Below are 27,414 nucleotides of genomic sequence, written 5' to 3' on the forward strand. Positions count from 1 at the left end.
CCTTTGCATTCAACCTCTCAACATGATTCCTCCTGAAAATGTTGAGTCCACCTCAGAAAAAGCCTCTGAAACAACTCCAGAAGCAGCTGCTTCTGAAAATGTTGTTTCAGAAAACCCTCATCAACAAACACCTGAACCACAAAAACCCACAACACCCCCACAATCACCAATAGCCATCACTGACCCCCAACTCAACACTCAAACAACAACTTCACCACAACAACCACCATCTGAAACTGAATTTCAACCTTTACCTGAACACTCTTCTGAACCAACTCCCATGGATGTTGATATCTCTCTAGTCAATGTTCAAGCCTCAACCTCCACCACACACATTGATTCTGACCAGCCCTCATCTTCTAACACACAAACACACCTTACCATTCCAGTTCCTAACCCTATTCAAGACTTAGAAATCAGTGATTCTGATCTTGAAATCCTTGAACATCCACCCACAAACATCCTGGAATCTGGATATATCAATTCTGAGCTTCTGACAATCTTGAGTCAGATGCACAATCTGGTGGATCAAAGAAGGACGATTGATCTCACAGGTGCATATGAAGACTCCTGGGTATCTCTTCAGAACCGGGCAGCTGGGGTTATTGAAGAAATCAAGGCTAAATGCATCAGAGTCAAGCAAGCTTCAGTCAGAAGGCTAATGGAAAATCTGAATCAGAGTCTTAGAGTAAGAAGTTCTACACTGCTCTTGGCAAACCAGCCTTTCTTCTTTGAAACGGATTACTTGACCAGAGAAGCAAGGCTGTGTAAGCTTCTGAAGAAACAGATGGCACAGCAGCAGCAAGAAGCTAGAGAAAGGGAACAAGCTCTTCTTCAGAGGCAACAACAACTTGAAGAATTGTTGAAGAAGAAGATTGAAGAAATGGAAGAGATGAAGAAACAACAACAAACCAACCCTTAGTTGCACACCCTTGTGTTTTTCTTTGTTTGTTGTTTGTTTTATTTTCTTAGTCCTTGCTTCTGAAATCATCTTGTCTTATTTCTTTTGCTTCTGAATGCTTACTGATTCTGACTGTTTAGCTGCTTCTGACAATTGAATATACATGATTTTTGCTCTGATTTATTTAGTTCATTGCTTAGTATACTCTCTCACGTTTGAGTTTTTCTCATATCTTTTTGTCTTTTGTGCTTAGATTTATTTTAATTTTTTTTGATAATGACAAAAGGGGGAGTATATGTGACAAGTATTTAAAGGCTCTGAGCCCCATTAATGGCATTTGAAATTTTTGAAAAACTTCTATCTTTTTACCTTATTGGTATAAGCTATGAATGAACGAAGGAGTATCAAAATTCAAGTAAAGTTAATTGAACCATTCGTCTTATCTATAAGTAAATTCTTTCAATGATTCAATTTTGTTTTTAAGCTCTGATAAGATTATTGTGCGAAAAATGAATTTAATTAACCTGGATAGAACTTAGGGGGAGCTTACAAACCTCACCTTAAAGACTATCAGACTCAGGGGGAGTTTGAGCTTACAAACCTCAGATTCTGAGCTTACAAACCTCAGAACCCCAAAGTCAACTTGTTAATTAGATTAACAACAATTGATCAATTTTAAATACTTTTGTTTGTCATCATAAAAAAGGGGGAGATTGTTGGAACAAAATGTGTTTAACAATAAACCTTAAAGAGTTTTGATGATAACAAGGTATTAAAAATTGTAAATTGGATTAGCTAATATTTGTTCAAGTGTACAGGACCATAATTATAAAGTTACATCATCATTGGTTCTGAATGAGCAAATAAAGAGCTATGGAAACAACAAAAATTTGAAGCTTGGACGCTCCTGAAGGCAACTTGCTCCTGAAGAAATAGCGCTCCTGAAGTAAGCTGCTCCTGAAGAATAGTGCTCCTGAAGACAAGAGGTCCAGAAGTCACATCATCAGAAGCTGCATCATCAGAAGCTGCAGAAGTCATCTCATCAGAAGCTGCATCATCAGAAGCTGCCTCATCAGAAGCCATTTCACCAGAAGCTGAATATCAACTGGATTTGCAAAGAATCAAGAATTGAAGAATCATCAATGCAAAAGCTGTCTATTGGATTCGAAAACACAAACAAAGGATTAGTGGAGCTTGCAACGGTCATTTCAAAGGTGTTTGAAGGTGTGTGTTTGCAATTTGGACGAAAGCGTTGACATTGTACTTTGTACGAATTGTACAACCACGTTCTCCACTACTCTGTTTTGTGTCTGCACTTCAAGACAAGAAAACAGCTCCAGAATACGGTCTCGCCTGCATAGATGTTCCTTTGGATAAGGAATGGATTTCAAATTTGTTCTTCATAGGACAACAACCAAATCAGGCAAAAGATCATTGGTGAAAGATCAAGCTTCAACAACGACTCTTTGGTGTGCTGGCAATTTCACAACGTCTCTTTCACACCTCTATATAAAGGAGTGAAGACCTAGAGAATTGGTAATGCAAGAACGCTGAACGAAAGACTCACAAGATTTTCACAAGTACCAAACCTCTGCTGAAATTGTTCTGCATTCACTTAGAATTTCTGTGTCTCAAAGTCATATCTTAGAAATTCTTAAGTCCATTGAGTCTGTATCTGATTTGTATTGTGAGCACCTCTGATTGTATATCAAGTGTTCAACCTTAAACAATTTTCTGTGTAATTTTGTTTAGTTAGGAAGTCTCTTGCAGTTGTGCTTGAGCAGGAAGTCTCTTGATTGTGTTCTTGAGCAAAGGAAGTCTCTTGCTTGTGTGCTTGAGCATTGGAAGTCTCTTGCTTGTGTGCTTGAGCATTTGTAATCAGATATTACTCATAGTGAAATCTCCTTGGAAGTGCAAGGGGGACTGGACTACTTCCGGATTGTGGAAGGAACCAGTATAATTGCTTTGTGTCGTTCTTCTTCTCTCTCTCTGTTTTATTCCGCTGCATTTAGATTCTGATCATCACTTCAGAAGCTGTCTCACTTAGCTTCTGATCAGTGTATTCAGTTGTTTAGAGAAACGAAGAATTTTTTAAAAACACAATTCAACCCCCCTTCTTGTGTTTTTCTCACCTTCAGGTTTTTCCTTCTTCAATGCAAAACACATATAACGAGCTTGAGAAGTTGGAGGTTAAAAATTGTGCTTTAGTTGAAGAGATATTTGAATTGACTTTCAATCAAAATAACAGTGAAGAGGTTATGACACAATTGAAAGAGGTTACTCTAAATGGACTGTTGAAGTTGAAAAAGATATGGAGTGGTGATCCTCAAGGAATTCTTAGTTCTCAAAATCTAATAAATGTACAAGTAGCTAATTGTGCAAGCTTGGAGTATTTATTACCACTCTTTGTAGCTACTCGTTGCTCTCATCTTAAGGAACTTCGTATACAAAGTTGTTGGAACATGAAGGAAATTGTTGCAGAGGAGAAAGAATCTAGCATGTATGAAGATCCCATATTTGAGTTTAATCAACTAAGTACTTTATTACTTTGGGACTTACATAAACTCAATGCTTTCTATGCTGGAAATCATACTCTAGCATGCCCATCTTTGACGAATATTAATGTCTCTAGATGTACAAAGTTGAAATTGTTCAGGACACTATCTACAAGAAGCTCCAATATTCGAGATGGCAAACACTCTGTTTTAACGGAACAACCGCTTTTCATTGCCGAAGAGGTACGCATATCTTGAACACACCATGTCTGTACGAATTGGTGTTATTCTTCTGAAATACCAAACAATTAGTATACTTGTCTTCAATTGAATTAGATTAGATGGTGTGTATTTCATATTCAAAAAAGTATTTTCACAATTTCGATAAAGGATATATACGAGTTTAAAAGAAATTGAAAAAATGACAAATTTTAGTCAATAGTAATTATTGCTTGACTCAATAATAAAATGTTTAATTCTTTTACATTGTTGTTTAAATATGTTTTAGGTGATTCCAAACTTGGAGGTGTTGAGGATGCAACAGGCGGATGCTGACATGATATTGCAAACCCAAAACTCAAGTTCCCTCTTTAGCAAAATGACTTTTATTGGCTTGAGTGACTATGACAGCGAAGAGGCAATATTTCCTTATTGGTTTCTTGAAAATGTGCATACTCTTGAGTCACTATTTGTTGAGTGTAGTTCCTTCAAGAAGATATTCCAAGATAAAGGAGAAATAACTGAGAAGACTCATCCACGTATCAAAAGACTGACATTGAATCAATTACCTAAACTTCAACATATATGTGAGGAAGGATCTCAAATTGACCCAGTTCTTGAGTTCCTTGAATACTTAGAGGTTCTTAGTTGTCCTAGTCTGACAAATTTGATGCCTTCCTCCGTCACCCTTAATCATCTCACAAAGTTAGAGGTAATAAAATGCAATGGGCTAAAACATTTGATCACAACTCCTACTGCACGAAGTTTGGACAAGCTCACTGTGCTGAAGATAAAAGATTGTAATTCACTTGAAGAAGTAGTTAATGGAGTAGAAAATGTTGACATTGCTTTTATTAGTTTACAAATTTTGATGTTGGAATGTTTGCCACGCCTCATCAAATTTTGCTCTAGTAAGTGTTTCATGAAGTTTCCATTGTTGGAGGAAGTAATTGTGGGGGAATGTCCTCGTATGAAGATTTTTTCTGCCGGAAACACAAGTACACCAATTCTTCGAAAAGTTAAAATTGCAGAAAATGATTCAGAATGGCATTGGAAAGGAAACTTAAACGATACAATATACAACATGTTTGAAGATAAGGTATGTTTATTTGCCACTTTACTTGTGTAACAGTATTATTTCTATTTTCTTTTGTTTTCTTTGGATGCATAATAGTTGATTTTTAATTTACAATATCAGGAACTTTGTGTAAAAACAACTATTTGAAGATTTTAAAAGTACGTCGCAATAATTCTTAAAAAAAATGTAAAAGAGATACATAGTGTCAAAAGAAAGATGGGAGAGAGGTGACAGATGCAGGTATCAAAACATGGCTAAAAGGGAGTTTATCACTTGTAAAATTATCATGGTAAGTAGTGATTGGTTGAGGCATAGGGTCGGGCATATCAAGGTTACCGCCTTTTACATCCCCCTCTGAAAAAGACTCCACTTCATGCATGGGGAATAACCGCCTTCCAAAATTGTTGTTCTGCTCAAGAGTTGAAGGAGTTGATATGGGGGACAGCCTCCCATTAGCAGACTCTCTCAAAGTTTTGTATGAATTCAATACCTCAAACTTAGAGGACCTATTTTCCAATTCACAAGGAACCTCAGAGTCAGTGGATTAATTCAAGCCAACCTTCTCTTTGGATACTTTCTCAATATTTCCACTGTCAGCTATAAGCATCTCCTTTGAAGTGTGAGTAAGATCCTTGTCAACGAAAATTAAAATAATTAATTCCGATACTTCGTGGGTACGTATCCACGAGTCTCCGTGGAGTATCGATATCCGATACGTATCAGAAACAGGTACGGCTCCGTTTTGGAGTATCCGGGCTTCATAGGCCAAACCTTAAGATGACCAAAGACAACATTGTTTAGAGCCTTATTTAATTTAGGAACATCTCTAACATGAGTGAAACGCACGAAACCAAACAATTTACCTCTTTTATTTCTATAGCGTGAAACAAAAAGATCCGTTAAGATACCGCAGACCTCAAACCCTTGTCTCAGTTTCAGATAATGAATATGATCAAGTATATTCATAAAATAGAAAGTAGCCATTGTCAGAATACCTTGAGAACCAGCAGACTTCTTTGAGGAATGACGCTGATGTTGCTGATGAAAGTGTGACGATGAACGAAGCTTACAGGTCCTTGACCTGCCGCGTGATTGAAATCCATATCTTGAGCTGTGATCATAATTGCTGTTGCGATAGCAGATAGGAATGCCATAGTAGCGAGCCGATTAGGGCTTCTTCCATGATCATCAAAATAGCGCAAACCACTTGCACGTGAGCAGGACCTGTCACGTTGCGGCTAATGGGTCCTATAATAATGATATATCGTTGGTGTCATAGAAAAGAACAAGAGTTAAAACGTCACAACATCTATATATAAAATTTTAATCAAAATCTAACTAATTTTCATGAAAATATAAATTTCATAAAAAAATGATAATAATTTATGTGTTAGCGCAATAGAAAGAACTGACAGATGGTTAAAAAAATATATATTAGCATTAGCCTGTCCAATGCTAGTATACATAAAGCACGTCAATTGAAAGACAAATTAGCGTTTAGATAAATATAATGATAATTTAAATTGTCATTTTGGGAAGGAAAAAAAAATATAGGTGGTTATTTATAAAACAAAACAACATAGAAGTAGTTTAACCCGTCAACATAAAGGCCTGTTAAAAAGAATAATGTTGAGAAACAAAAAGTCGTACTATAGGTGATTGCATCCTATATTTGAGCATTAGCTACAAACAATCTACCCAATAATTACCAACTACTAATATTTCTTTTGACTAGACTAAATTTAAAAGTTAGCATTAGAGAAAATTATTCTTATCCTTAATTTTAAAATGAATACAATTGTTAAATTGAGTTTTACATTAATTAGTGTGTAAAAGACTATTGTGTACATGCATTATATTTTACTACTAACTTTGTGTAACTAACAGTACAATTGTTTTAACAGGTGGGATTTGGTAGTTTCAAGCATTTAAAACTATCTGAATATCCCGAGTTAAAAGAGTTCTGGTATGGTCAACTTGAGCATAACACATTTAGGAGTTTGAAGCATCTAGTGGTTCATAAATGTGATTTTTTATCCGATGTGCTCTTTCAACCTAACTTGCTAGAAGTACTGATGAACCTGGAAGAATTGGATGTGGAGGATTGTGATTCATTAGAAGCAGTTTTTGATTTGAAAGATGAATTTGCCAAAGAAATTGTTGTGCAGAATTCTAGTCGACTGAAGAAATTAAAACTATCTAATCTTCCAAAACTGAGGCATGTATGGAAGGAGGATCCTCATTACACTATGAGGTTTCAAAATTTAAGTGATGTATCTGTTGTGGAATGCGAAAACTTGATAAGCCTCTTTCCACTTTCAGTAGCTAGAGATATGATGCAACTTCAAAGTCTTCAAGTAAGTAACTGTGGGATTCAAGAAATTGTTGCAAAGGAAGAAAGAACAGATGAGATAGTTAACTTTGTGTTTCCTCATTTAACATCCATTACACTTCATTATTTGACCAAACTTAAGGCATTCTTTGTTGGGGTTCATTCTCTTCAATGTAAATCATTGAAAACAATAAGTTTGTTTGGATGTCCAAAAATAGAGCTATTTAAGGCAGAGACTTTGAGACACCAAGAAAGTTCCAGAAATGATGTGCTCAATATCTCAACGTATCAACCTCTTTTTGTGATTGAAGAGGTAAGGGTAGCATTAAATATCGACTCTGAATATAAATGCACAGAAAAAAAATTCAATGTTAAGTTCATTTGAAGATAATAATTGATAATTTACTTTGTAGTTATTATTCTACTTAGCAAAGATAGAACACTTTTAAATGTTTTAAAAACTTAGAAGTAAAATGTTTTGTTTTAATTTAGTTTTTGCAACAGGTACTTGCCAATTTGGAGAATTTAAACTTGAACAACAAAGATTTTGGCATTATATTGCAGAGCCAATATTCAGGGGTTCAATTCAAAAACATTAGACACATTTCTGTGTGTGAGTTCTACAATGAAGACGCTAATTTTCCATATTGGTTCTTGAAAATTGTTCCTAATTGTGAAAGCTTGTTGGTCCAGTGGAGTTCCTTCACAGAGATATTCCAAGGTGAACAAACCATAAGAACGGAAAAGGAAACTCAAATTAGCCCGCAACTCAAGCGGTTGCAATTATGGCAACTGAGCAAGCTTCAATGTATATGCAAAGAAGGATTTCATATGGACCCCTTTCTAGAGTTTCTTGAAAGCTTAATTGTTTCTCAGTGTTCAAGTTTGAAAAAGTTGGTTCCATCCTCAGTTACCTTTAGTTACATGACCTATTTGGAGGTAACAAACTGCAATGGGTTGATAAATTTGATAACACACTCAACAGCAAAGAGTCTTGTCAAACTCACAACAATGAAGATTGAAATGTGTGATTGGCTTGAGGATATAGTGAACGGTAAAGAAGATGAGACAAACGAGATATCATTTTGCAGTTTACAAACTCTAGAGCTAATTTCTTTACAAAGACTCGGTCGATTCTGCTCATGCCCATGCCCCATTATGTTCCCGTTGCTGGAAGTTGTAGTCATCAAAGAATGTCCTCTAATGGAACTTTTTTCATTGGGAGTTACCAACACAACATATCTTCAAAATGTACAAACCGATGAAGAAAATCATTGGGAGGGTGACCTCAACAGAACCGTAAAGAAGTTGTTTGGTAACGAGGTATGTTTTACTTTCCTCCACCGATTTGTTTTCTTTTAGATAGTATAAGACTATCTAGCTAGCTCATGATCATTTTGAAGGTCGAAAAGTGTAGTGTAATAGACTAAAATATTATACGTACGTAAGACCTTATATAAGGGCTTTTTCACATGAAAGCTTGTGATGAGCTGATGTTGGATATGCTATTTGCGTTTGGAAGTGTAATTTTTTTTAAGCAAAGAGGGCCAGCTATAAACATTATTGTAGGGAATGCGTTATGTAGAGAAAGAACACCCTCGGAATCAAGAAAAGTTGCATACAAAGTGGGAGGACATAAACCAATGCTCACAAAAAAATTAGGTGAATCTATAAGAATGCAACTACTTTTTGTTAAAACATTGCACAATTGTACAAACACTAGTTTATTCATCATTGACTATTAAACAACAGTTATCAATTCCATCAAGAGTATCTTGAATCCATTTACTGAATTTCTACATGATTAATAATTCTGTCAGCGTAGGCATTTCCTTCTGAATTTCAAAGATTTAAACATTTAAGGTAGCTATTTCTAATGTTCCAAGTGACACAATGATAGATTGGGAAGTAGATATAGCCAACATGTTATCCGTTTAAATCCAAATACTGTATTCCTCCAACTATGCTCGTAAGGAGTCTAAATAGTGAGCATGACCGTCGTAATCTATGCACACAAGGTCGTTGATATGCCTAAATTAGTAGCAAAACCTGCTACAGATTGGCATTCGAGTCTCTGAAAATAGCTGGACATGAAGCGTTACCAGGACACCCATGGGCAGCATCGCTTCTGTTACATTTAAGCCGTTTTTAAGACTCTCGAGCATGACCATCTATTATGGAATGATAAATAAAGACATTTGTTTCTTGGAAGGAACATAAAATTTCTGCTAAAGTCTGGAGATACGGAGTTCTTCAGCCAAGTAATAACAACAGAATCAGATTTAAAATTTCCTCCATTATGGTCACCATAAGAGCCTTAGCTACTCACTTTGAGCTAGAATTAATCCAATTCTGTTTTAGTATTATTGACTGAGTCATTAATGTTTCAAAACGAGTATTTATTCCACCATTTTAGCTTGGACTTGAGAATTTACAATTTTCTGTGAAGGATGGATTGATTGCCTCCTATAACTAACATTTTTCGAGCACTCCATTTTTTTCTTTTTTGCAATCTTTATGAGAGTTCCAAATAGAAAGGAATTTGAAGTTTGGGTGCTCACAAGGATTGTATAGAAGACTAAGTAAAATGGTTATGGTCAAATTTTGTGTGTGTGAGTGTACATCAAGAACGGAGGTCTTCTGTTTTAAAGGAGATCTTCCAACCAAAGGTCTCTTCTAAAGAACATATGATATTTTAATGGAAAATATGGTTTTGGGATAACATCCCTGTAATGGGCATTGGTTGGATCATTTCTGGACTGTTTTCTAATCTTTTTTATCATTCTATTCTCTATATTAGAAATAACTATTTGAAATTTTCTATGGTTAGTAATCTCATGTCGATGAGTATTTTTTACTTCATCTTATTAGTCAACACCCCAGCGAATTAATATTGAGAGCCTTTTGAGCATCCGAACTCAAAGGAACAGTCTTGGTTATTTCATGAGTTTCTGAGCTAATGTCATCATTTGGACTGGATTCACAGTCTTGGTTTTCATGAGTTTCTGAAAGAAAAAAAAATCCACACTTTTGCTATGGAATATCAGCTTATGAACTATATATTACTGCTACGTTTGTTGAACTAACTCACAATACAATTGTTTTCACAGGTGGGATTTGTTAGCTTCAAGCATTTAAAACTATCTGAATATCCCGAGTTAAAAGAGTTCTGGTATGGTCGACTTGAGAATAACACATTTAGGAGTTTGAAGTATCTGGTGGTTCATAAATGTGATTTTTTATCAGATGTTCTGTTTCAACCTAACTTGCTAGAAGTGCTGATGAACCTGGAAGAATTAGATGTGAAGGATTGTGATTCATTAGAAGCAGTTTTTGATTTGAAAGATGAATTTGCCAAAGAAATTGTTGTGCATAATTCTAGTCAATTGAAGAAATTAAAACTATCTAATCTTCCAAAACTGAAGCATGTATGGAAGGAGGATCCACATTACACCATGAGGTTTCAAAATTTAATTGATGTATCTGTTGAGGAATGTGAAAGCTTGATAAGCCTCTTTCCACTTTCAGTAGCTAGAGATATGATGCAACTTCAAAGTCTTCAAGTAAGTAACTGTGGGATTCAAGAAATTGTTGCCAAGGAAGAAGGAGCAGATGAGATGGTTAAATTTGTGTTTCCTCATTTGACTTCCATTACACTTAAGTATTTGACCAAACTTAAGGCATTCTTTGTTGGGGTTCATTCTCTTCAATGTAAATCATTGAAAACAATAAGTTTGTTTGGATGTCCAAAAATAGAGCTATTTAAGGCAGAGACTTTGAGACACCAAGAAAGTTCCAGAAATGATGTGCTCAATATCTCAACGTATCAACCTCTTTTTGTGATTGAAGAGGTAAGGGTAGCATTAAATATCGACTCTGAATATAAATGCACAGAAAAAAATTTCAATGTTAAGTTCATTTGAAGATAATAATTGATAATTTACTTTGTAGTTATTATTCTACTTAGCAAAGATAGAACACTTTTAAATGTTTTAAAAACTTAGAAGTAAAATGTTTTGTTTTAATTTAGTTTTTGCAACAGGTACTTGCCAATTTGGAGAATTTAAACTTGAACAACAAAGATTTTGGCATTATATTGCAGAGCCAATATTCAGGGGTTCAATTCAAAAACATTAGACACATTTCTGTGTGTGAGTTCTACAATGAAGACGCTAATTTTCCATATTGGTTCTTGAAAATTGTTCCTAATTGTGAAAGCTTGTTGGTCCAGTGGAGTTCCTTCACAGAGATATTCCAAGGTGAACAAACCATAAGAACGGAAAAGGAAACTCAAATTAGCCCGCAACTCAAGCGGTTGCAATTATGGCAACTGAGCAAGCTTCAATGTATATGCAAAGAAGGATTTCAGATGGACCCCTTTCTAGAGTTTCTTGAAAGCTTAATTGTTTCTCAGTGTTCAAGTTTGAAAAAGTTGGTTCCATCCTCAGTTACCTTTAGTTACATGACCTATTTGGAGGTAACAAACTGCAATGGGTTGATAAATTTGATAACACACTCAACAGCAAAGAGTCTTGTCAAACTCACATCAATGAAGATTGAAATGTGTGATTGGCTTGAGGATATAGTGAACGGTAAAGAAGATGAGACAAACGAGATATCATTTTGCAGTTTACAAACTCTAGAGCTAATTTCTTTACAAAGACTCGGTCGATTCTGCTCATGCCCATGCCCCATTATGTTCCCGTTGCTGGAAGTTGTAGTCATCAAAGAATGTCCTCGAATGGAACTTTTTTCATTGGGATTTACCAACACAACAAATCTTCAAAATGTACAAACTGATGAAGGAAATCATTGGGAGGGTGACCTCAACAGAACCATAAAGAAAATGTTTTATCATAAGGTATATTTTATTATCATCCATTTTATTATCTAGATCAATTTTGTATTGTAGTAGACTAGAATATTAATGCATAATTAAAGATTGCTTAAAAGCAATTTTGATTTGTCTTTTGATTTATTAATTTGAATGATCAGGTTGCATTTGGTAAATTCAAGTACTTAGCCTTATCTGACTATCCTGAGCTAAAGGATGTGTGGTATGGCCAACTTCATTGCAATGTGTTCTGCAATTTGAAACATCTTGTCGTGGAAAGGTGTGATTTTTTATCACATGTACTTTTTCCATCAAATGTAATGCAAGTGCTACAGACATTGGAAGAACTAGAAGTAAAAGATTGCGATTCATTAGAAGCAGTGTTTGATGTGAAAGGTTTGAAGTCACAAGAAATATTGATAAAAGAAATCATGAAATTATTGAAAAGAATGACTTTGTCTAGTTTACCCAAATTGAAGCACATATGGAATGAGGATCCTCATGAAAATATCAGCTTTGGAAACTTACACAAGGTGGATGTTTCTATGTGTCAAAGCTTGTTATATGTCTTTCCATATTCACTATGCCCAGATCTTGGACATCTTGAAATGCTTGAGATAAGTTCTTGCGGAGTCAAGGAAATTGTTGCAATGGAAGAAACTGTATCAATGGAAATTCAATTTAATTTCCCCCAATTGAAAATTATGGCACTGCGTCGTTTGTCAAATCTCAAGAGTTTCTATCAAGGAAAGCATACTTTAGATTGCCCTTTATTGAAGACTTTTAATGTATATCGTTGTGAAGCATTAAGAATGTTTTCTTTCAGCAATTCAGACTTTCAACAACCTTACTCGGTTGATGAAAATCAGGCCATGCTATTCCAACAACCCCTGTTTTGTATTGAAAAGGTAAACCCCACCATATCTACACCGTTTTTCCTTTATTTTTATGTTTCATATTTATTTTGTATGTATAATAATACGCCAATATTTGTTTTCATTTTGGATGTTTATTTTTCAGTTGAACCCCAACCTGGAGGAATTGGCAGTAAATGGCACAGATATGTTGGGGATATTAAATGGTTATTGTCAGGAAAATATCTTTCATAAAGTTGAATTTCTTCGTTTGCAACTGTTTGATGAAACTCCTACTATTTTTATGAATGACTTTCACATAATATTTCCTAATATTAAAGAATTTCAAGTCCGTAATAGTTCCTTTGAAATATTGTTCCCCACTAATGGAACCACTGATCATCTCAATATGCAAATTTCCAAGCAAATGAGAATGTTGATGCTTTTTGAATTGGAAAAGCTCGAGCACATCTGGCAGGAAGATTTTCCATTGGATCATCCTCTGTTCCAATATCTTGAAGAGTTACGTGTACTGAGTTGTCCAAGTTTGATAAGCTTGGTTCCATCATCGACATCATTCACAAATTTAACCTATTTGGAAGTGGACAATTGCAAAGAGTTGATCAATTTGATAACAATTTCAACAGCTAAAAGCCTAGTTCAACTCAAAACATTAAAAATAATGAATTGTGAGATGATGTTGGATGTTATAAAGATTGATGAAGAAAAAGCAGAGGAAAACATCATATTTGAAAACTTGGAATACTTGGAGTTTACTTCTTTGTCAAGTTTGAGAAGCTTCTGCTATGGGAAACAAGCATTCATATTTCCATCTTTGTTCAGTTTCATCGTTAAAGGATGTCCTCAAATGAAGATCTTCTCATCCGCACTCACAGTAGCACCGTGCCTCACAGAAATTGAGGTGGAAGAAGAAAATATGCGATGGAAAGGTGATCTTAACACAACTATTGAACAAATGTTCAAAGAAAAGGTACACAATATTTATGAAAATTGTTTACTTTATTATTCTCATAATTAAACAAGGCTCACAATATTTATTTGGTGCATGTTTGTACAGTGATTTTGAAATTAATTATGGATTTACTACAAAGTTCCAAGTTCTTGAAAAGAAAATTTAAATAGCTTATAAACATCCTATTATTTTCATTCATTAATTAGTTTTTTGTTCATTCTACTTTATTTTACCTATACATGAAAGTTTAGCACTATAACATAGTTTGAGATATCCAAACTCAATTATCTAATTTGCTAAAAAAAATAATAATATCTAATAAAAGGACTTTAGCACCCTTAACAGTGAGAAAGTCTAATTAAACATGGTGGTAAACTGGTAATTGAGAAAAAAAACTATATAAACTGACGGTATGATAAACAATTTTTTATTTATTTGTGAAAAATCAAACTATATAAACTGTCTAGTCATTTTATAAAATATGTTTCAGACTTTATTTAAAAATATAGTTATATTTGTGAAAAATCAAACTATATAAACTCTAGTCATTTTAAGTACTTCGAAATTAAAAGAGTGAATAGTGAATTTCTTGAGCAAACGTTACCAAATAGTTAGGGGTTATACTTGATATACTTGTTAATTAATTAATGTTAATATTTTTTTTTTTTGATAGAATTAATGTTAATATTTTGTGAACAGGAAGTCTCACATCCTAATTAATATGTTGAATGAGACCATCATATATCCTCACATTTGCAAGGTACCCAACACTAAATTCTTCTCTAGGGAATTATTATCATTTGATTGTGGAGTGTTTTGTTGAAATATATTTTTAGAGTTTGTTTGCTTTAAGTTTACCAAATTTATTCTTAAGACTAACATTCATTGGAATATAAAAATGTGGATTTTATTTTAAGGTATTTAGAAAAAAGGTGTTTGGTGAGCATTATAATATTCTCTGGAACCTTAAGAATATGGATTATAATAGGTAGTTACACATGAATTTATTCTCATCTTCATGAAAACTTTATTTCCACCCTTTTCTTTGAGAAATTTTTTCTATTCCCATGAACATTTCGTGAATAAAATTTAGTAAACTTGTAACAAACATAGACATGTACATTTCTATCATTGTATTCCCAGAAATCTACGAATATAATTTGAAACAAACGCACCATAGTCCTTGTAAATTTACTTTTTTTGTTTTTGTTTTAATATCTATAAAAAAAATAGTTTTTATTTGTCTTTGTGAGTTTAAATTAGTTGGTAGGGATATAACATAAATATGTTGAGGCCAATTTCAAACCCCTAACACCCCACTAATTTACATAGGTGAATTTCTAACCACTAGACTACATAACCAAAAAATAAAAAGATATCTTTTGTTTATTTAATTTTTAGTCCTTCTAGTTTATTTTCTCTTCTTTTTATCCAATTTTGAGTTTTGTTTTGATACTTGCAAAGTATGATCATATTGAAATCATTCTTTGTAATACTCATTTTAGTCCTTATTTTGAGGGTTAAAATCAAATATATGACATATTATAAGGACTAATTTTAATATAAATAAATTTTGTAAGAAGTAAAATAAAACAGCAAAGATTAAAATGATATTTTAATTACCCATTAGTTAGTTGATACAAATGCAAATATAATGGTATCTATATCCGCAAATATCTATTTATTTTAGTAAATTAAATAAAATTGATAAAATACTTACGTATATTTCCCATATATTTTTTTTTTGTTGTTTCATGAAAACTATTTTGTTGTAAAAGGAGGAAGAATCTAAGTTAGCCAAACACGACAACATAACATACAACAAAAGTTGACACACATGGAACATATTGTGTCCATTAGCGTAGAATGGTGGGAATGCAATCTAAGCATCAACTTCGTTGTCTTTTCTTGATAAGCAAAAAGGGGCACAACCCCTATAGTGGAGTCTCATCTTGCATCTGCTGTTATAGACAACTTTATATTGTGTCATCCCAATCTAGAATGAAAACATTTTGGTATGTGAACACTATGAAGGGAAAGAATTCCCCAACTGCCATCTTCCTCAAAGGCGTAACTTGCATTTTTCTAGAGATTGAATTTTTGAAAGTATGGCAAGCTTTCTATGTTCCTACAAACACAACCACATGATAAAAAGTGAAATAACACAATAATTGTTATGATCGACCATGTCGATAAAAGAATAATAGCAACAATGCTCTCATATAGTTCCACTTGAGTCACTAAATGAGCATTATTAGGGCTTGAGTCACCCTATACATATTATTGTTGCTATTTTACTCTTAACTATTCCCAATATAGACTGAATCTTTCCCCACCCGAATTCCAAGTGTTTGGCTATAAGTCGAGCAAGCTCCTCTTTCCATCTGAAAGTGTCTATTGCGGTGAAGAAGTAATTACACATCTATACAAACTTCTAAAACTTCGTTGATAGCTCTGGAAATATCCGTGCTTACATTTTTAAGACCTATATTTTATCTCAAGTCCAATAAAGTACAAATTAGTTGATGGATAATCCTAAGCCTTAGATGACAATACAATGAGGTATAGTATAGAAAGTAAGGGTAAAAACCCTCATTAAGAATTTGAGTTTCAAACGAGCATTACAACGACTTATTTAATGACTAATTAAAATTGAAAACAGTAAATGGACATAATAATATGGTTAAGATAAGGGTGAGAATGTGACAAATGGTAAGTATGATTCCAACATTGTCCAGAGTTGGCCAACTAACAAACTGTATTTAGTATTTTAATGAGTTAATGGTGATATTTGTTAAATTAGGAATTAAAATAAGGAATTAGACCCGTTAATAGGTTGATGCCTTTATAGTTGAATTATGCATTGACATGAATGATATTGATGTTGTGTAATTTCCTAAATGTGAACGTTGCTGCTAAGTGTTGTTTGAACTTGAATAATACTATTGTGATATGTGGGTTAAATATTTGAAAATAGTGCAATGTAAGTGTGAATAATGTGAATGTGTGTTGTAAATATGTGTTGTGAATACAAAGTATTTTGTTGAAATATGCATTGTGTACTATATGTGAATTGAGATAACCCGTCTCTAACTGATGATCGTGCGATATTTGCGGAGTGACTTGGGCCAACAAGGGAGGAGAGGTGTGTCTTACAGTCAAATACTCAATAAAGTGTTGGTTATATTGTCATCATATAGGTAGGGTTTGACAAACTTTAGTGTTAGGGAACATATACTAGTGGTGCCTAATAGTTAGGGTATACCTGTTAGATCATAGGAGTACAATGAAGGAAATTTTCCTAAGTTGTTTAGTGGGTAAATCCCTAATTTAGGAGCTTACGTGCAACCTCTGTGTATTTTTGCGTGTCACGTAAATGAATTTTGGGTCGAGTTGAGCAAGTATATGAGGACTTGAATGTGTTTGTCTCTAACAAGAGCATACTGCCACGTTCTTTGCCATTCTTTCGTAGTTAGATGGTACCAAGTGAAATAGAAGTGTTACAGGATTTGTGCATGCATGTGTCATGTGATTAAATGTGTGTTCATATGAGCAATGTGTCCCTCGGGAGAAAAATTATGCCTTGTGAAATAGTTGAATTGATTTATTTATGTTTGACTAATTTATTAGTATACTTTATGAAACTTGATTACTCACCCATTTTGTGTATTTGTGTTTGCGATTGCGATGATGCACAGATGCAAGAAACATGTGAGAAGTAGTGCCAAGGAGCTATTTATATTGGCGTTTGGAAGACTTTCTTAATTTTCTATTTATGTTGTTATTTGATTGGCTTGCATGTCAAGTACCTTGTATTGTAATTTTACTCTCATTGCTCTGGTGGGTGGCGTCGAGGGATTCTTTTACTATGTTACGTATTTGTTATTTGTGTTTCTGCGTGTTTGATGGATCACTCTTTTTATTTCGAAAAATTGAACATTTCTATTTGGACAAATGGTATGTATGCATGCTATGTCTAAGCCTATGTGCTAGTGTTTTGTGAAACTTTATTATAAGTTTCTACTGGACATATTGTTTGGGTTTGGAATTATTGAAACTATATAATTCAAAACAAACAAAGACAGTCATCTTTTCATGTTTTGGCAAAGCTTAGTGACTTTTATTTATTTATAGAATTCTATCACTCCTGACATAGTTGAGATATCACTTCAAGCAATATGAAATTTAGAAAATTCATAGCTCATGCATAATTTTTGAAATTTGTTTTCAGTTCTTTCTAGAGCTCATGCATTCTTGTCAGTAGCACAAGAATTCTTAGACATATTGCTTGGGTTTGTAGCCGCTGGAATTATATAATCCAAAAGTCACCTTTTATTGTTTTGGCAAAGCTTAGTAACAATTTCTTAAAAATTTCACACATTCTTCATATGCCCAATTGATACCTTTTATTGAAGGATATTCGTAAATAATTTGTTTCAAAGAATTCTTCTTAAAGCATTTTTCATTTCCAATGGACCAGAATGGGCCATTGCTTTGTTAAAAATTTGATTTAGCTATTGATTTTTCTCCAACTATAGATACATATAGATAAGCAGGTCCTTCATGAACTTTATGAAAATGGTCATTGTTATACGGTTTATAATTGCATTGTTTACATCATACCTGAAAAAATAAACAACACAATGATATTGAAACTAGGTCTCAAATATAAGAAAAAAATCACTTGTGCTTGATGATTGAAAAGATAAGTAAATCTAACTAATTTCATTGTACTTATTGATGTCAATTGCAAAACAATCTTCATTTAACTCAATTACTTTTTTTTTAACTAATTTCTTTTTTACCATCTCCTGCTCTCTCATAGAAAATTAAATGAACGGAAAGACAATTTTAAAATATGCAATTAATTTTAGGCTTAACTAGTAAAAGATCCGTGCTTTCTCCCGGGTCACGTAATATTGCGATAATTATATAAAAAATTATTAGATTGTTAATATTGTAGAATGTTTATAGATTTGCTGGACGATTATAAAATTAAGGAGATCATGAGTTTTAATAAGGACAACTATGAAATTTCTCTATACTTTGATTTTTATACATTGTTAGTAGATGTGACTATTATCCGTCTTCGTGAGCTTAGCTCAGTTGGTATGGACATTGCATAATATATGCAAGGTTCGGGGTTCAAACCCCGGCCACCACCAAAAAAAAAAGATGTGACTATTATCCGTAATTAATTTTTTAAAAAAATAAATAAATTATAAAATTAAGGAGATCATGAGATTTAATAAAGACAACTATGAAATTTCTCTATACTTTGATTTTTATACATTGTTAGTAGATGTGACTATTATCCGTAATTAATTTTTTAAAAAAAAATAAGTTAATTTCATAAATAACCATGGAAATTGGTTATATGATCAACATTATCCGTAATCAATTTTTTTAAAAACAAATAAATTAAATTTTGCGAAATGACCATTATGCACATAAAATTAAGGAGATCATGAGTTTTAATAAGGACGGTTTTGAAATTTTGCTGTACTTCGATTTTTATATATTGTTAGTAGATAGATTAATTTTTTAAAAAGCAAATAAATTAGTCTCATAATTATCCATGGAAATTGGTTATACTTGTGATGAACATTATCCATTATCAATTTTTTTAAAAACAAATAAATTAAATTTTGCGAAATGACCATTATGCACATAAAATTAAGGAGATCATAAGTTTTAATAATGACGATAGTGAAATTTTGATGTACTTCGATTTTTATATATTGTTAGTAGATTAATGATTTGGTCCCTTAAGTTATTTGTTGGTTACATGTTGGTCTCATACTTCGATTTTTATATATTTCGGTAAAGCTGTTTTTTGGTTGGCGTCTTCCTCAAGGGTGAGGTTCATGGGTTTGTTCTGCCTTCTGCGCGAGGCACACACCCTAGTGCACAATGAATATGGCCTGTGTGCGAGGCACGTCAAGCAATGTCTACTTTTGTGTCAATGTCGTGTCGGACACCGACGCATGTTCGACACCGGGACACATCTAATCCGAAGGATGTTTGTGCTTCATTGATCATGCCCAATATTTATGTAAGAGAAATTCTTACATGAACTCTTACTAAGAGATCATTCTTACACCCAACCAATTAAAATCAATCATATCATTAAAATAATGAAAATAATTAATATCATAATTTTTTTTTCATTATTTTTAATATTTCTCTCTCCTTTTTCCACTTTCTTTAACCAACAAAAACCACCCACCACCATTTATTGTTTCCATTTCCTTAATTAAAATCACATTTTTTTTAAAGTTAATAACATGTGTCATATTTTTATTGGTTGGGTGTAAGAATAATCTCTTAGGTAAGAGTTCATGCAAGAATATCTCTTTATGTAAATGGATGTTATTTAAACAAATTGAAACACCTAAATTCAAGAAAACAATTTGAATAGTTTTTCACAATCAAACGGATTTGGATCCTTGTCGTCGGGATGCTTTGCATTTAGATATTCGTGGTCATTCAATCAAGAGTGAACGGTCTAGATTCAAGCTCAGTTGAATTATAAAATAATTAAATCTGCATTTTTATGAGCCATCTAATTTTGATGCAACATCCACTGATGTCCTGAATGTATGAATTCAGAAAATCTAGAATGATCTCTTTTTAACATGTACTAATGTGTAGTATTCTTTTTCCACTTTGTGACAGGCATAACATACGACAGAAAAAGCATCAAAAAGTGGTAAATGAAAGCCAAAATTTGTTTGTGTCCGGCAACAAAACAATCAAATGAAGCCGTGGATTACATCAAATGAAGCCAAAGTGGTTGATCATCAAATTCAATCTCCAAAAAATCCTCTCAGTAGAATCCATCTCCAAAAACTTGTCAAGAATCTAGAGTTTCCAAATTGCTTTCAAGCATCAATGGAGAAGATTCGTGAAGTTGGTAAACAGAATGAGAGAAACAGAACATGCATGGTTGCAGTAGGTGTAACCAAAACTATGGTTATGGTGCTTAAAAAGAAACTCAAAGAAAGAAACCAATGGTTTGGAAGAAGCTATGAAAATTCTTCGTCTTTTGTGGAATGAAGCGATGATCAACAACAGGGTGAAACTTTTGGGTCGCAAAAACATGGATTTCATGAATTTGTTGACTTGGATTTTGAAAATTTACATTAATAACAATTTTGAGATAGTAAATGAACTTATGTCATTATTAAAGTTGACAATTGATGTTATGGATTCAAACCTTTTAAGAAATTTACACATTGAATTCTATGTAACAATGGTGAGAGTACTTAGAAAGAGAGGATCATTCACCAAACAAGCTATTAAATCAGCGTTACATGTGCTTATAGAGACGTGCTCGTTGGGTAGAAACCGAACGAGGATCGTGAAAGTGGGTGGAGTAACCAAACTCATTGAAATCAAACTTGAAAAACCAGAGTCGAATGTAACAGAGCACCTGTTCAATCTTTTGGCACATTTGCGTTCGTACGCTGATCGGAGAGAACAATTTTTGAGGCACGCATGGGCATAGCGATGATTTCGAAGATGATTTTGAGGGTTTTATCCGCAACCGATGACCTAGTGATTCATGTAATTTCTTTAAGAAGCCGTAATAGAACAAGGAAAAAGAAAAACTTGTTGGCTCCTTAAGCTTCAGAAGTAAATTCTTTAGTAGGATAATGAAGCATAAGGCTAACTGACTTTATTTTGGTCAAGGCATTTTTTCAAATAACATATTTTGTTGATTAAGAAAGAAGGCTCACAGAGGAATAATCATCATCAAATACCTCAATCAGTCAACTTACCATCTTTTTGTCTTTCCCTTGGCTCTCTGTTAGAAACTTATCTAGTTGGCTAATTTTGAGTCTTTCCGGTTATTGATTAAAGGCCTAATGAATCACCATTCTATTGTTTCATATTATTGCCACGAAAATTTGGTGTTCTTAACTAGTTTACATATCTATTTCAGCTAACCACAGCCAAATGTACCATAGCAATTCACTTCAAATACTAAATCGAGACAATGAATTCTACTTAAAACGATAACTAAACTTTAATTGTCAAAAGTTCTTACCTCCTTAAGTGTATCTGAGAAGAATATATATGGCATTATTGCTTCAACTGATATGACAGTCTTGGCTATTGCAAACTCAATATATCTACAGCTTTGAACCTCCCTGCTTGATCTGTATGAAGACAAACGTTAACAATTTCTCTATAATCTTTGATACAGTAATCCAAAATAAATTCAAACGAGTAAAATTGTACAGAAAATGTTGACAAGCATGTACACGACATGCGCATAAATATCAGCTCAGTCCACATTGCAAGCCAAAGTTTCAAACTTATATTGTCTCTGATGCATACAACACTTCGTTTTTACAGAGCACCTGTGAAAAACAAAACTCATTAACAAATAATTTCACTAATTTGCATCAAGTGAATTAAAATAATAATCTAAAATAGATGCATATTGATCGTAAGAATGCAAACAAGGTTCAATTCAATCAATGACACATTTAACAGATAAAATGAAATAAGAACATTGCCACAGTCGTCATTATACAACAAAAACCTAATCAAGATTAAAACCTTTTCACATAAAAGTACACCCCGTGAAATTGAACAAAGCAAAGATGTTAAATCTACAGAAGAAAAAAAAAACCAACTGTAGAAACAGAAAAACTGAAACATAAAAAGCCAACTATTCAAAGCCAGATGATAAACGTAAGTTGATCGTTTAGGATCCGATATTTGCTAAAAACTTGTAACAGTAATTTTACATAAATAGTAAACAAGCAACTTCTGAAATGCAAACTATCTTCACTGACCAGCGATCAATGTCTCATGTCTAGCCACATTTGGAGCCTACGACCGCACTTTCATAATCAAGCTTTCCAAAGAAACACTGAATCATCGACGAATAAACAGCCAATCCAGACACAGACTTATACTGTATTTCATAATATATCTTAAGAACTCCTTGAACTTCGTCCTTTCTCGCATAATTAACCATGTATCAAATGTGAATAAGTAAGAATTACTCGTTAAAAATCCTTTATCTAACAACACAGGGCAACATATCATTTACCTTCTCCACTTCTCCATTCTCACAGAGCTTCTCAGTCACCTTACCAGACAACAAACAACCAAGAACAGACCCAGCACTCAGCATTTCTTCGAAAACACTCCAACACTGTTCCAACCTACCCGAATCCGCGTATCCAACGATAACACATTCATAAGTCTCACAATAAGCCCTTAACCTCTTCCCTTCCATTTCCCTCATCAATCCAACCGCCTCTTCAATCCGTCCCGTCTCACAAAATGCTCGTATAAACGAGCTGTAAATAAACAAATTCTCACTAAAAACTCTTTTCACCATCTCATTATACATCGCCAAAGAAAAATCCAAATCCCCTAACCTAACTTTAACATGAACAATCAACGAATAAGCAACCGAATCACCAATCAAATTATTCTGCAACAATCTCTTCAACAATGTAACTAACTTAAATAACTTCCCTTCTTCTCCCACCTTTTCCGACATTCTCAAATTCATACTCAAATTAACAATAACCGAAGGCGAATGTGAATTTCGCTTTCCAACAATCTGATCCAAAGCAGCAACATTCCTTTGTAATAACCCTTCTTTACAAAGAACATCAATCATAATCCTGGAAGTAGCAACATTAGGGTAAACTCTTTTCAAAACCATGTAACCATAAACCTCCCAAACAGTTTCAAATCGATTACACATCTGTGTGACATGAAGCAAAGCATTAAAACTCGATAAACCGACACAAAACTTGTCAAGAATCTAGAGCTTCCAAATTGCTTTCAAGCATCAATGGAGAAGATTCTTGAAGTTGCAAAACAGAATGAGAGAAACAGAACATGTATGGTTGAGTTAGGTGTAACCAAAACTATGGTTATGGTGATTAAAAAGAAATTCAAACAAGGAAACACCAATGGTTTGGAAGAAGCTTTGAAAATTAGTCGTCTTTTGTGGAATGAAGCAACGATCAACAACAGGGTGAAACTTTTGGTTGGCAAAAACATGGATTTCATGAAGTAAATTCTTTAGTAGGTTAATGAAGCGCTCTTCAGTAAGGCTTGCTGACTTTATCTTGGTCAAGTCATTTTTTCAAATTACATACTTTTAGTGATTGACAAAGAAGGCTCACAAAGGAATAATCAAATCATCAAATGCCTCAATAAGTCTAATAACCGAGTGAATTGATCATTTTGACTACTCCTTAATCTTTGAAATAAGGAATTTGGCAACCACTAATCTTTGAAACCAATTTTCCATAAATAATTAAAAAGATTCAACCAAGTATAAAATAGTAGAGAAAATAATTGACAACCACCTACACGAGATTAAAACTTTTACTCATAAAACCATAAGTGGAACAAGTGAATTTTCTAATTTTGTTCCTAATAATCAACCTCCTTCATATTCAAATCAACTTTGGCACTCGCGGCTGATCCTACCAATTTGTCTATAGAGAAGCTTGTAACAAACATGTGACATGTGACACGTACTAAAGAATTCTTCAATCAAATCACTCAGAATTCATGAGAAAATTTTTATGCTCTAATGTTTGTTTAAGTGTGCATGCAGGATATTCTTCAAGTGATAAAAGCACATTAAGACGTATGGTGATATGGCATAATATTTGAGAGGATGGAACATGTCCAACTACGTGAAAAGGACGAAATGTTTAAACAATTTGAAATATATTTTAAAATCCTCTCATTGAGAATAAAACAATTTTAAACTGTAATTTGTTGTAACTTTCCCATTAGTGGCTGTGCTCCTCAAATGGCTGGACCGTACTAAGTTTTTTTTTTTTTGGTACAAAAGAGGGCAAAGTCCAAAAAAAAAAAAAAACTACGAAGCTAATCGAACATTCTTAGGCATGCAAGCCCCAGATAAATCATCAAAAAGGATTCTTTTGACCTCACAAGGAGGAGACTCCAACACTAAAAAATTAAAGTGATCTGTAGAAATGCTTAAATTAGCAGGCCAATCAGCACTCCTATTTCCTTCACGCCAAGTATGGTTGAGTTGAACATTCCAACTCATCTTCAGCAGCTTCCGGATCTGGTGAACTAAAACAGAAATATTCCCATTGAACTTGAAATTATCAGAAATCATGTCAATCAAAATCTTTGAATCACTTTCCACTATAAGATGAGAGTAATGTTCCCTCCAAGCCATGTCCAAACCCAAATATAGCCCCCACATCTCAACATGTAAGGCATCAGAAGCTCCAATCTTCTTAGTGTAGCCTTTGATCCATCTACCGTCTGAATCACGAAAAAGGCCGCACTATGTTTAGATAATCCTATGATGTTACATGATTATTGTTAAGATATGTGATGATATTTAAGTTGTTAAATGTAATTTATGTTTTATAAGCTTAATATTATTGTTTGAGAAATCTCACCCCTTCTGCTTGAAAATGTTGCTCTTCGTATGGGTAACTTGCAGGTAATCAAGATTAGTTGCGGTCGTGGGTGACTATCTCTCACTGTGTCCTTAGGTGCTCTGATACAACGGGATGAGGATTTTAATACTATTTTCTGTTCCTTTACGTATTGCTTTTGAAGTTTAAGAATTATTTTTGAACTAAGATTTATGAGACTTTTATGATGAGGCCTGCTTGCCAAAGACTATTTTAGATGATGAATAATTCCGCTGCAAAGTATTAATTAATTGTTATTGAATTTTGAAGGATAAATATTAATTTATTCCATTTATAATTTTTAAGAAATGTGACATTCCGTTTTGAGATGAAAAACTCTGATAATTGTTATGAAATTTTTACGTTGGGAAAACGGGGTGTTACAATAAACATCATAATATATCATCATAAATATATTCATAAAAGCATCATCACATATCATCAATTAATAATCGCAAACAATCATCACATATCATCAAATACTAATTGTAACGCCCTCCTTTTTATTTAATTATTTTAATTAGTTTTAGAATATATTTATATGATTGGTATGATTTACATGATTTATGTGATATTTTCTTATGTTATATGTTGGTATTTACTAGCATAATATAATTGTTATTTGGTGTAGAAATATATTTGTTATTTGTTATAGATATATTTGTTATAGATATATTTGTTATTTGGTGTAGAAATATATTTGTTATTTGTTAGAGATATATTTGTTATTGGTGTATTATTATTATTAAGTGGGGGAGAGATATATTTAATTTAGAAATAAATAAGATTATGAGGAATAGAGTAGTTTTGAGGTGTAAGAGAAATAAGAAGGGGGTTAGAATAGAAAGAAGAATAAGTTGTTGGGCCAAAATAGATTTAGGAAGAGCGTTTAGTATTATAAATAGAGAAGCTTAGGTTAGAAAGAGTTTACCGGAAACCGCTTTTTGGAAAAGAGGAGAACAAGAAAGAAGAGAAGAGGAGAGAAAAGTCAAGAGAAGATGAGAAGACCTTAGGAAAGAAGAACGCTGCCGCTGATTCAGGAATTAATCTAAGGTGAGGGTGAGACTATCTTGCATTAATATTAAGTTGTTAAATCATTAGATTGCATCTAACAAGTTGGGGAGAGTTTGTGAGAATTTGAGAATTAGGGTTTTGAGAGAGTTTTGATGATTAGATGATGAAAACTTGTTGAATTGATGTAGAAATTGTATACAGTCCTTAGATAACCCATATGATGATTATTGGATGTAGTTTTGAGGTTAAAACCATGGAATTGCATGAGATGTTGGTGAGTTTAAGAATTAGGGTTTAATAATTGTAATAGGTTGTTAATAGATTTGAGAACCCTTTGAATTTGCATACAGTAAGTTGATGAATGATTAGTGTTCTAATGATAGGGTAATCATAGGGTAATGATTAGGGTCAAGTTTGGAGAGTATTGGATCGAATAAGAAGTGGAAAAGATTTCCCCAAAGCGAAATCGCAGCTGAATGCGATTTTGCTGTCAATGTGCAAAACGCGTTTTTATTGTCTCAGTTTGACAAGTTTAAGTTCCGAACTGGGTTTAGGTGTAAACACAAAAGTTGTAGGTATGGATGTTAGCTTTCTAATGCCTTTGGTCTCACGTCAATAGGATTTATAGAGCTTGAGTTATGGTCAAATTACTGTACGTAGGTCACAGTGAATTTTTATGGACTTTCAGCACAACTTTTCCGAATTTAAAATAAAAACTGGTATTGATCGGTACAGAATTGGTCTTAGGCGTAAACATGAAAGTTTTAGATAATTTTGTTAGCTTTCTAGTGGCTTTGGTTTGACGTGAAAATAATGTTTGGTCTTTGAGTTATGATTAAAATACTACAGGGAGGTCTTAGCGAAATTGTACGGTGACAACATTCTCTGTTTCATGTTTTTGCGTTTTGTTCATATGTTTCTGTTTTGAATTGATCTTTGTTCTAAACATGAAAGTTGTTGATATTTGTGATATATTTCCAGTAGCTTTGGTTTGACATGAAAATATGTTGTGGATAATTTATTATGTTTTTACAAAGATACATAGTGAATTATTGTCGATGTTTAAATACGATGTTATATGAAGTTGTTTATGATTGATGAATATGATGTTTTAAGATGTTGTTTATTATCATTTGATATTGTTATATTATGATATGACATGAATTATTTATGTGATCCATATGTTGTCAAGATGTTAAGATGTTAAGACGTTAAGATGATAAGAGTTGTTAAGTCGTCGAGTTGTTATGAAGTCATCAAG

General features: G+C 33.3%; 2 protein-coding genes and 1 pseudogene across 7 annotated transcripts in view; 2 read left to right on the forward strand and 1 right to left on the reverse strand.

Annotated features, from left to right (window-relative positions):
• The window catches only part of LOC146953639 (uncharacterized), a 42,694-nt gene extending 25,053 nt beyond the window's left edge, over positions 1 to 17,641 (forward strand). For 2 of the 6 annotated variants that reach the window (XM_085710946.1, XM_085710931.1), the window contains 10 exons: positions 3,040 to 3,639; positions 3,905 to 4,714; positions 6,598 to 7,338; positions 7,518 to 8,348; positions 10,136 to 10,876; positions 11,056 to 11,886; positions 12,021 to 12,767; positions 12,880 to 13,704; positions 14,386 to 14,446; positions 17,385 to 17,641. In XM_085710946.1, coding sequence (XP_085567072.1) covers positions 3,040 to 3,639; positions 3,905 to 4,714; positions 6,598 to 7,338; positions 7,518 to 8,348; positions 10,136 to 10,876; positions 11,056 to 11,886; positions 12,021 to 12,767; positions 12,880 to 13,704; positions 14,386 to 14,406 — 6,147 coding nt within the window. In that variant the 3' untranslated portion in view covers positions 14,407 to 14,446; positions 17,385 to 17,641. The remainder of the gene's footprint in view (positions 1 to 3,039; positions 3,640 to 3,904; positions 4,715 to 6,597; positions 7,339 to 7,517; positions 8,349 to 10,135; positions 10,877 to 11,055; positions 11,887 to 12,020; positions 12,768 to 12,879; positions 13,705 to 14,385; positions 14,447 to 17,384) is intronic. The other 4 variants (XM_085710943.1, XM_085710950.1, XM_085710934.1 and 1 more) reach the window with 3 other exon arrangements.
• Positions 17,642 to 20,445: 2,804 nt separating this feature from the next.
• Positions 20,446 to 24,351, forward strand: LOC146953641 (E3 ubiquitin-protein ligase PUB24-like; annotated as a pseudogene).
• Positions 22,517 to 23,383, reverse strand: LOC146953642 (uncharacterized). The gene is made up of 3 exons (XM_085741410.1): positions 22,996 to 23,383; positions 22,785 to 22,926; positions 22,517 to 22,664 (listed from the first exon to the last, which is right to left on the reverse strand). The coding sequence occupies exons 1-3, from the start codon at positions 23,381 to 23,383 to the stop codon at positions 22,517 to 22,519; spliced, it is 678 nt and encodes a 225-aa protein (XP_085597536.1).
• Positions 24,352 to 27,414: the final 3,063 nt, after the last annotated feature.

This window comes from Medicago sativa, chromosome 1 (assembly GCF_051527215.1).
Source record: "Medicago sativa cultivar Bolivia chromosome 1, Bolivia_mono, whole genome shotgun sequence".
NCBI lineage: Eukaryota > Viridiplantae > Streptophyta > Magnoliopsida > Fabales > Fabaceae > Medicago > Medicago sativa.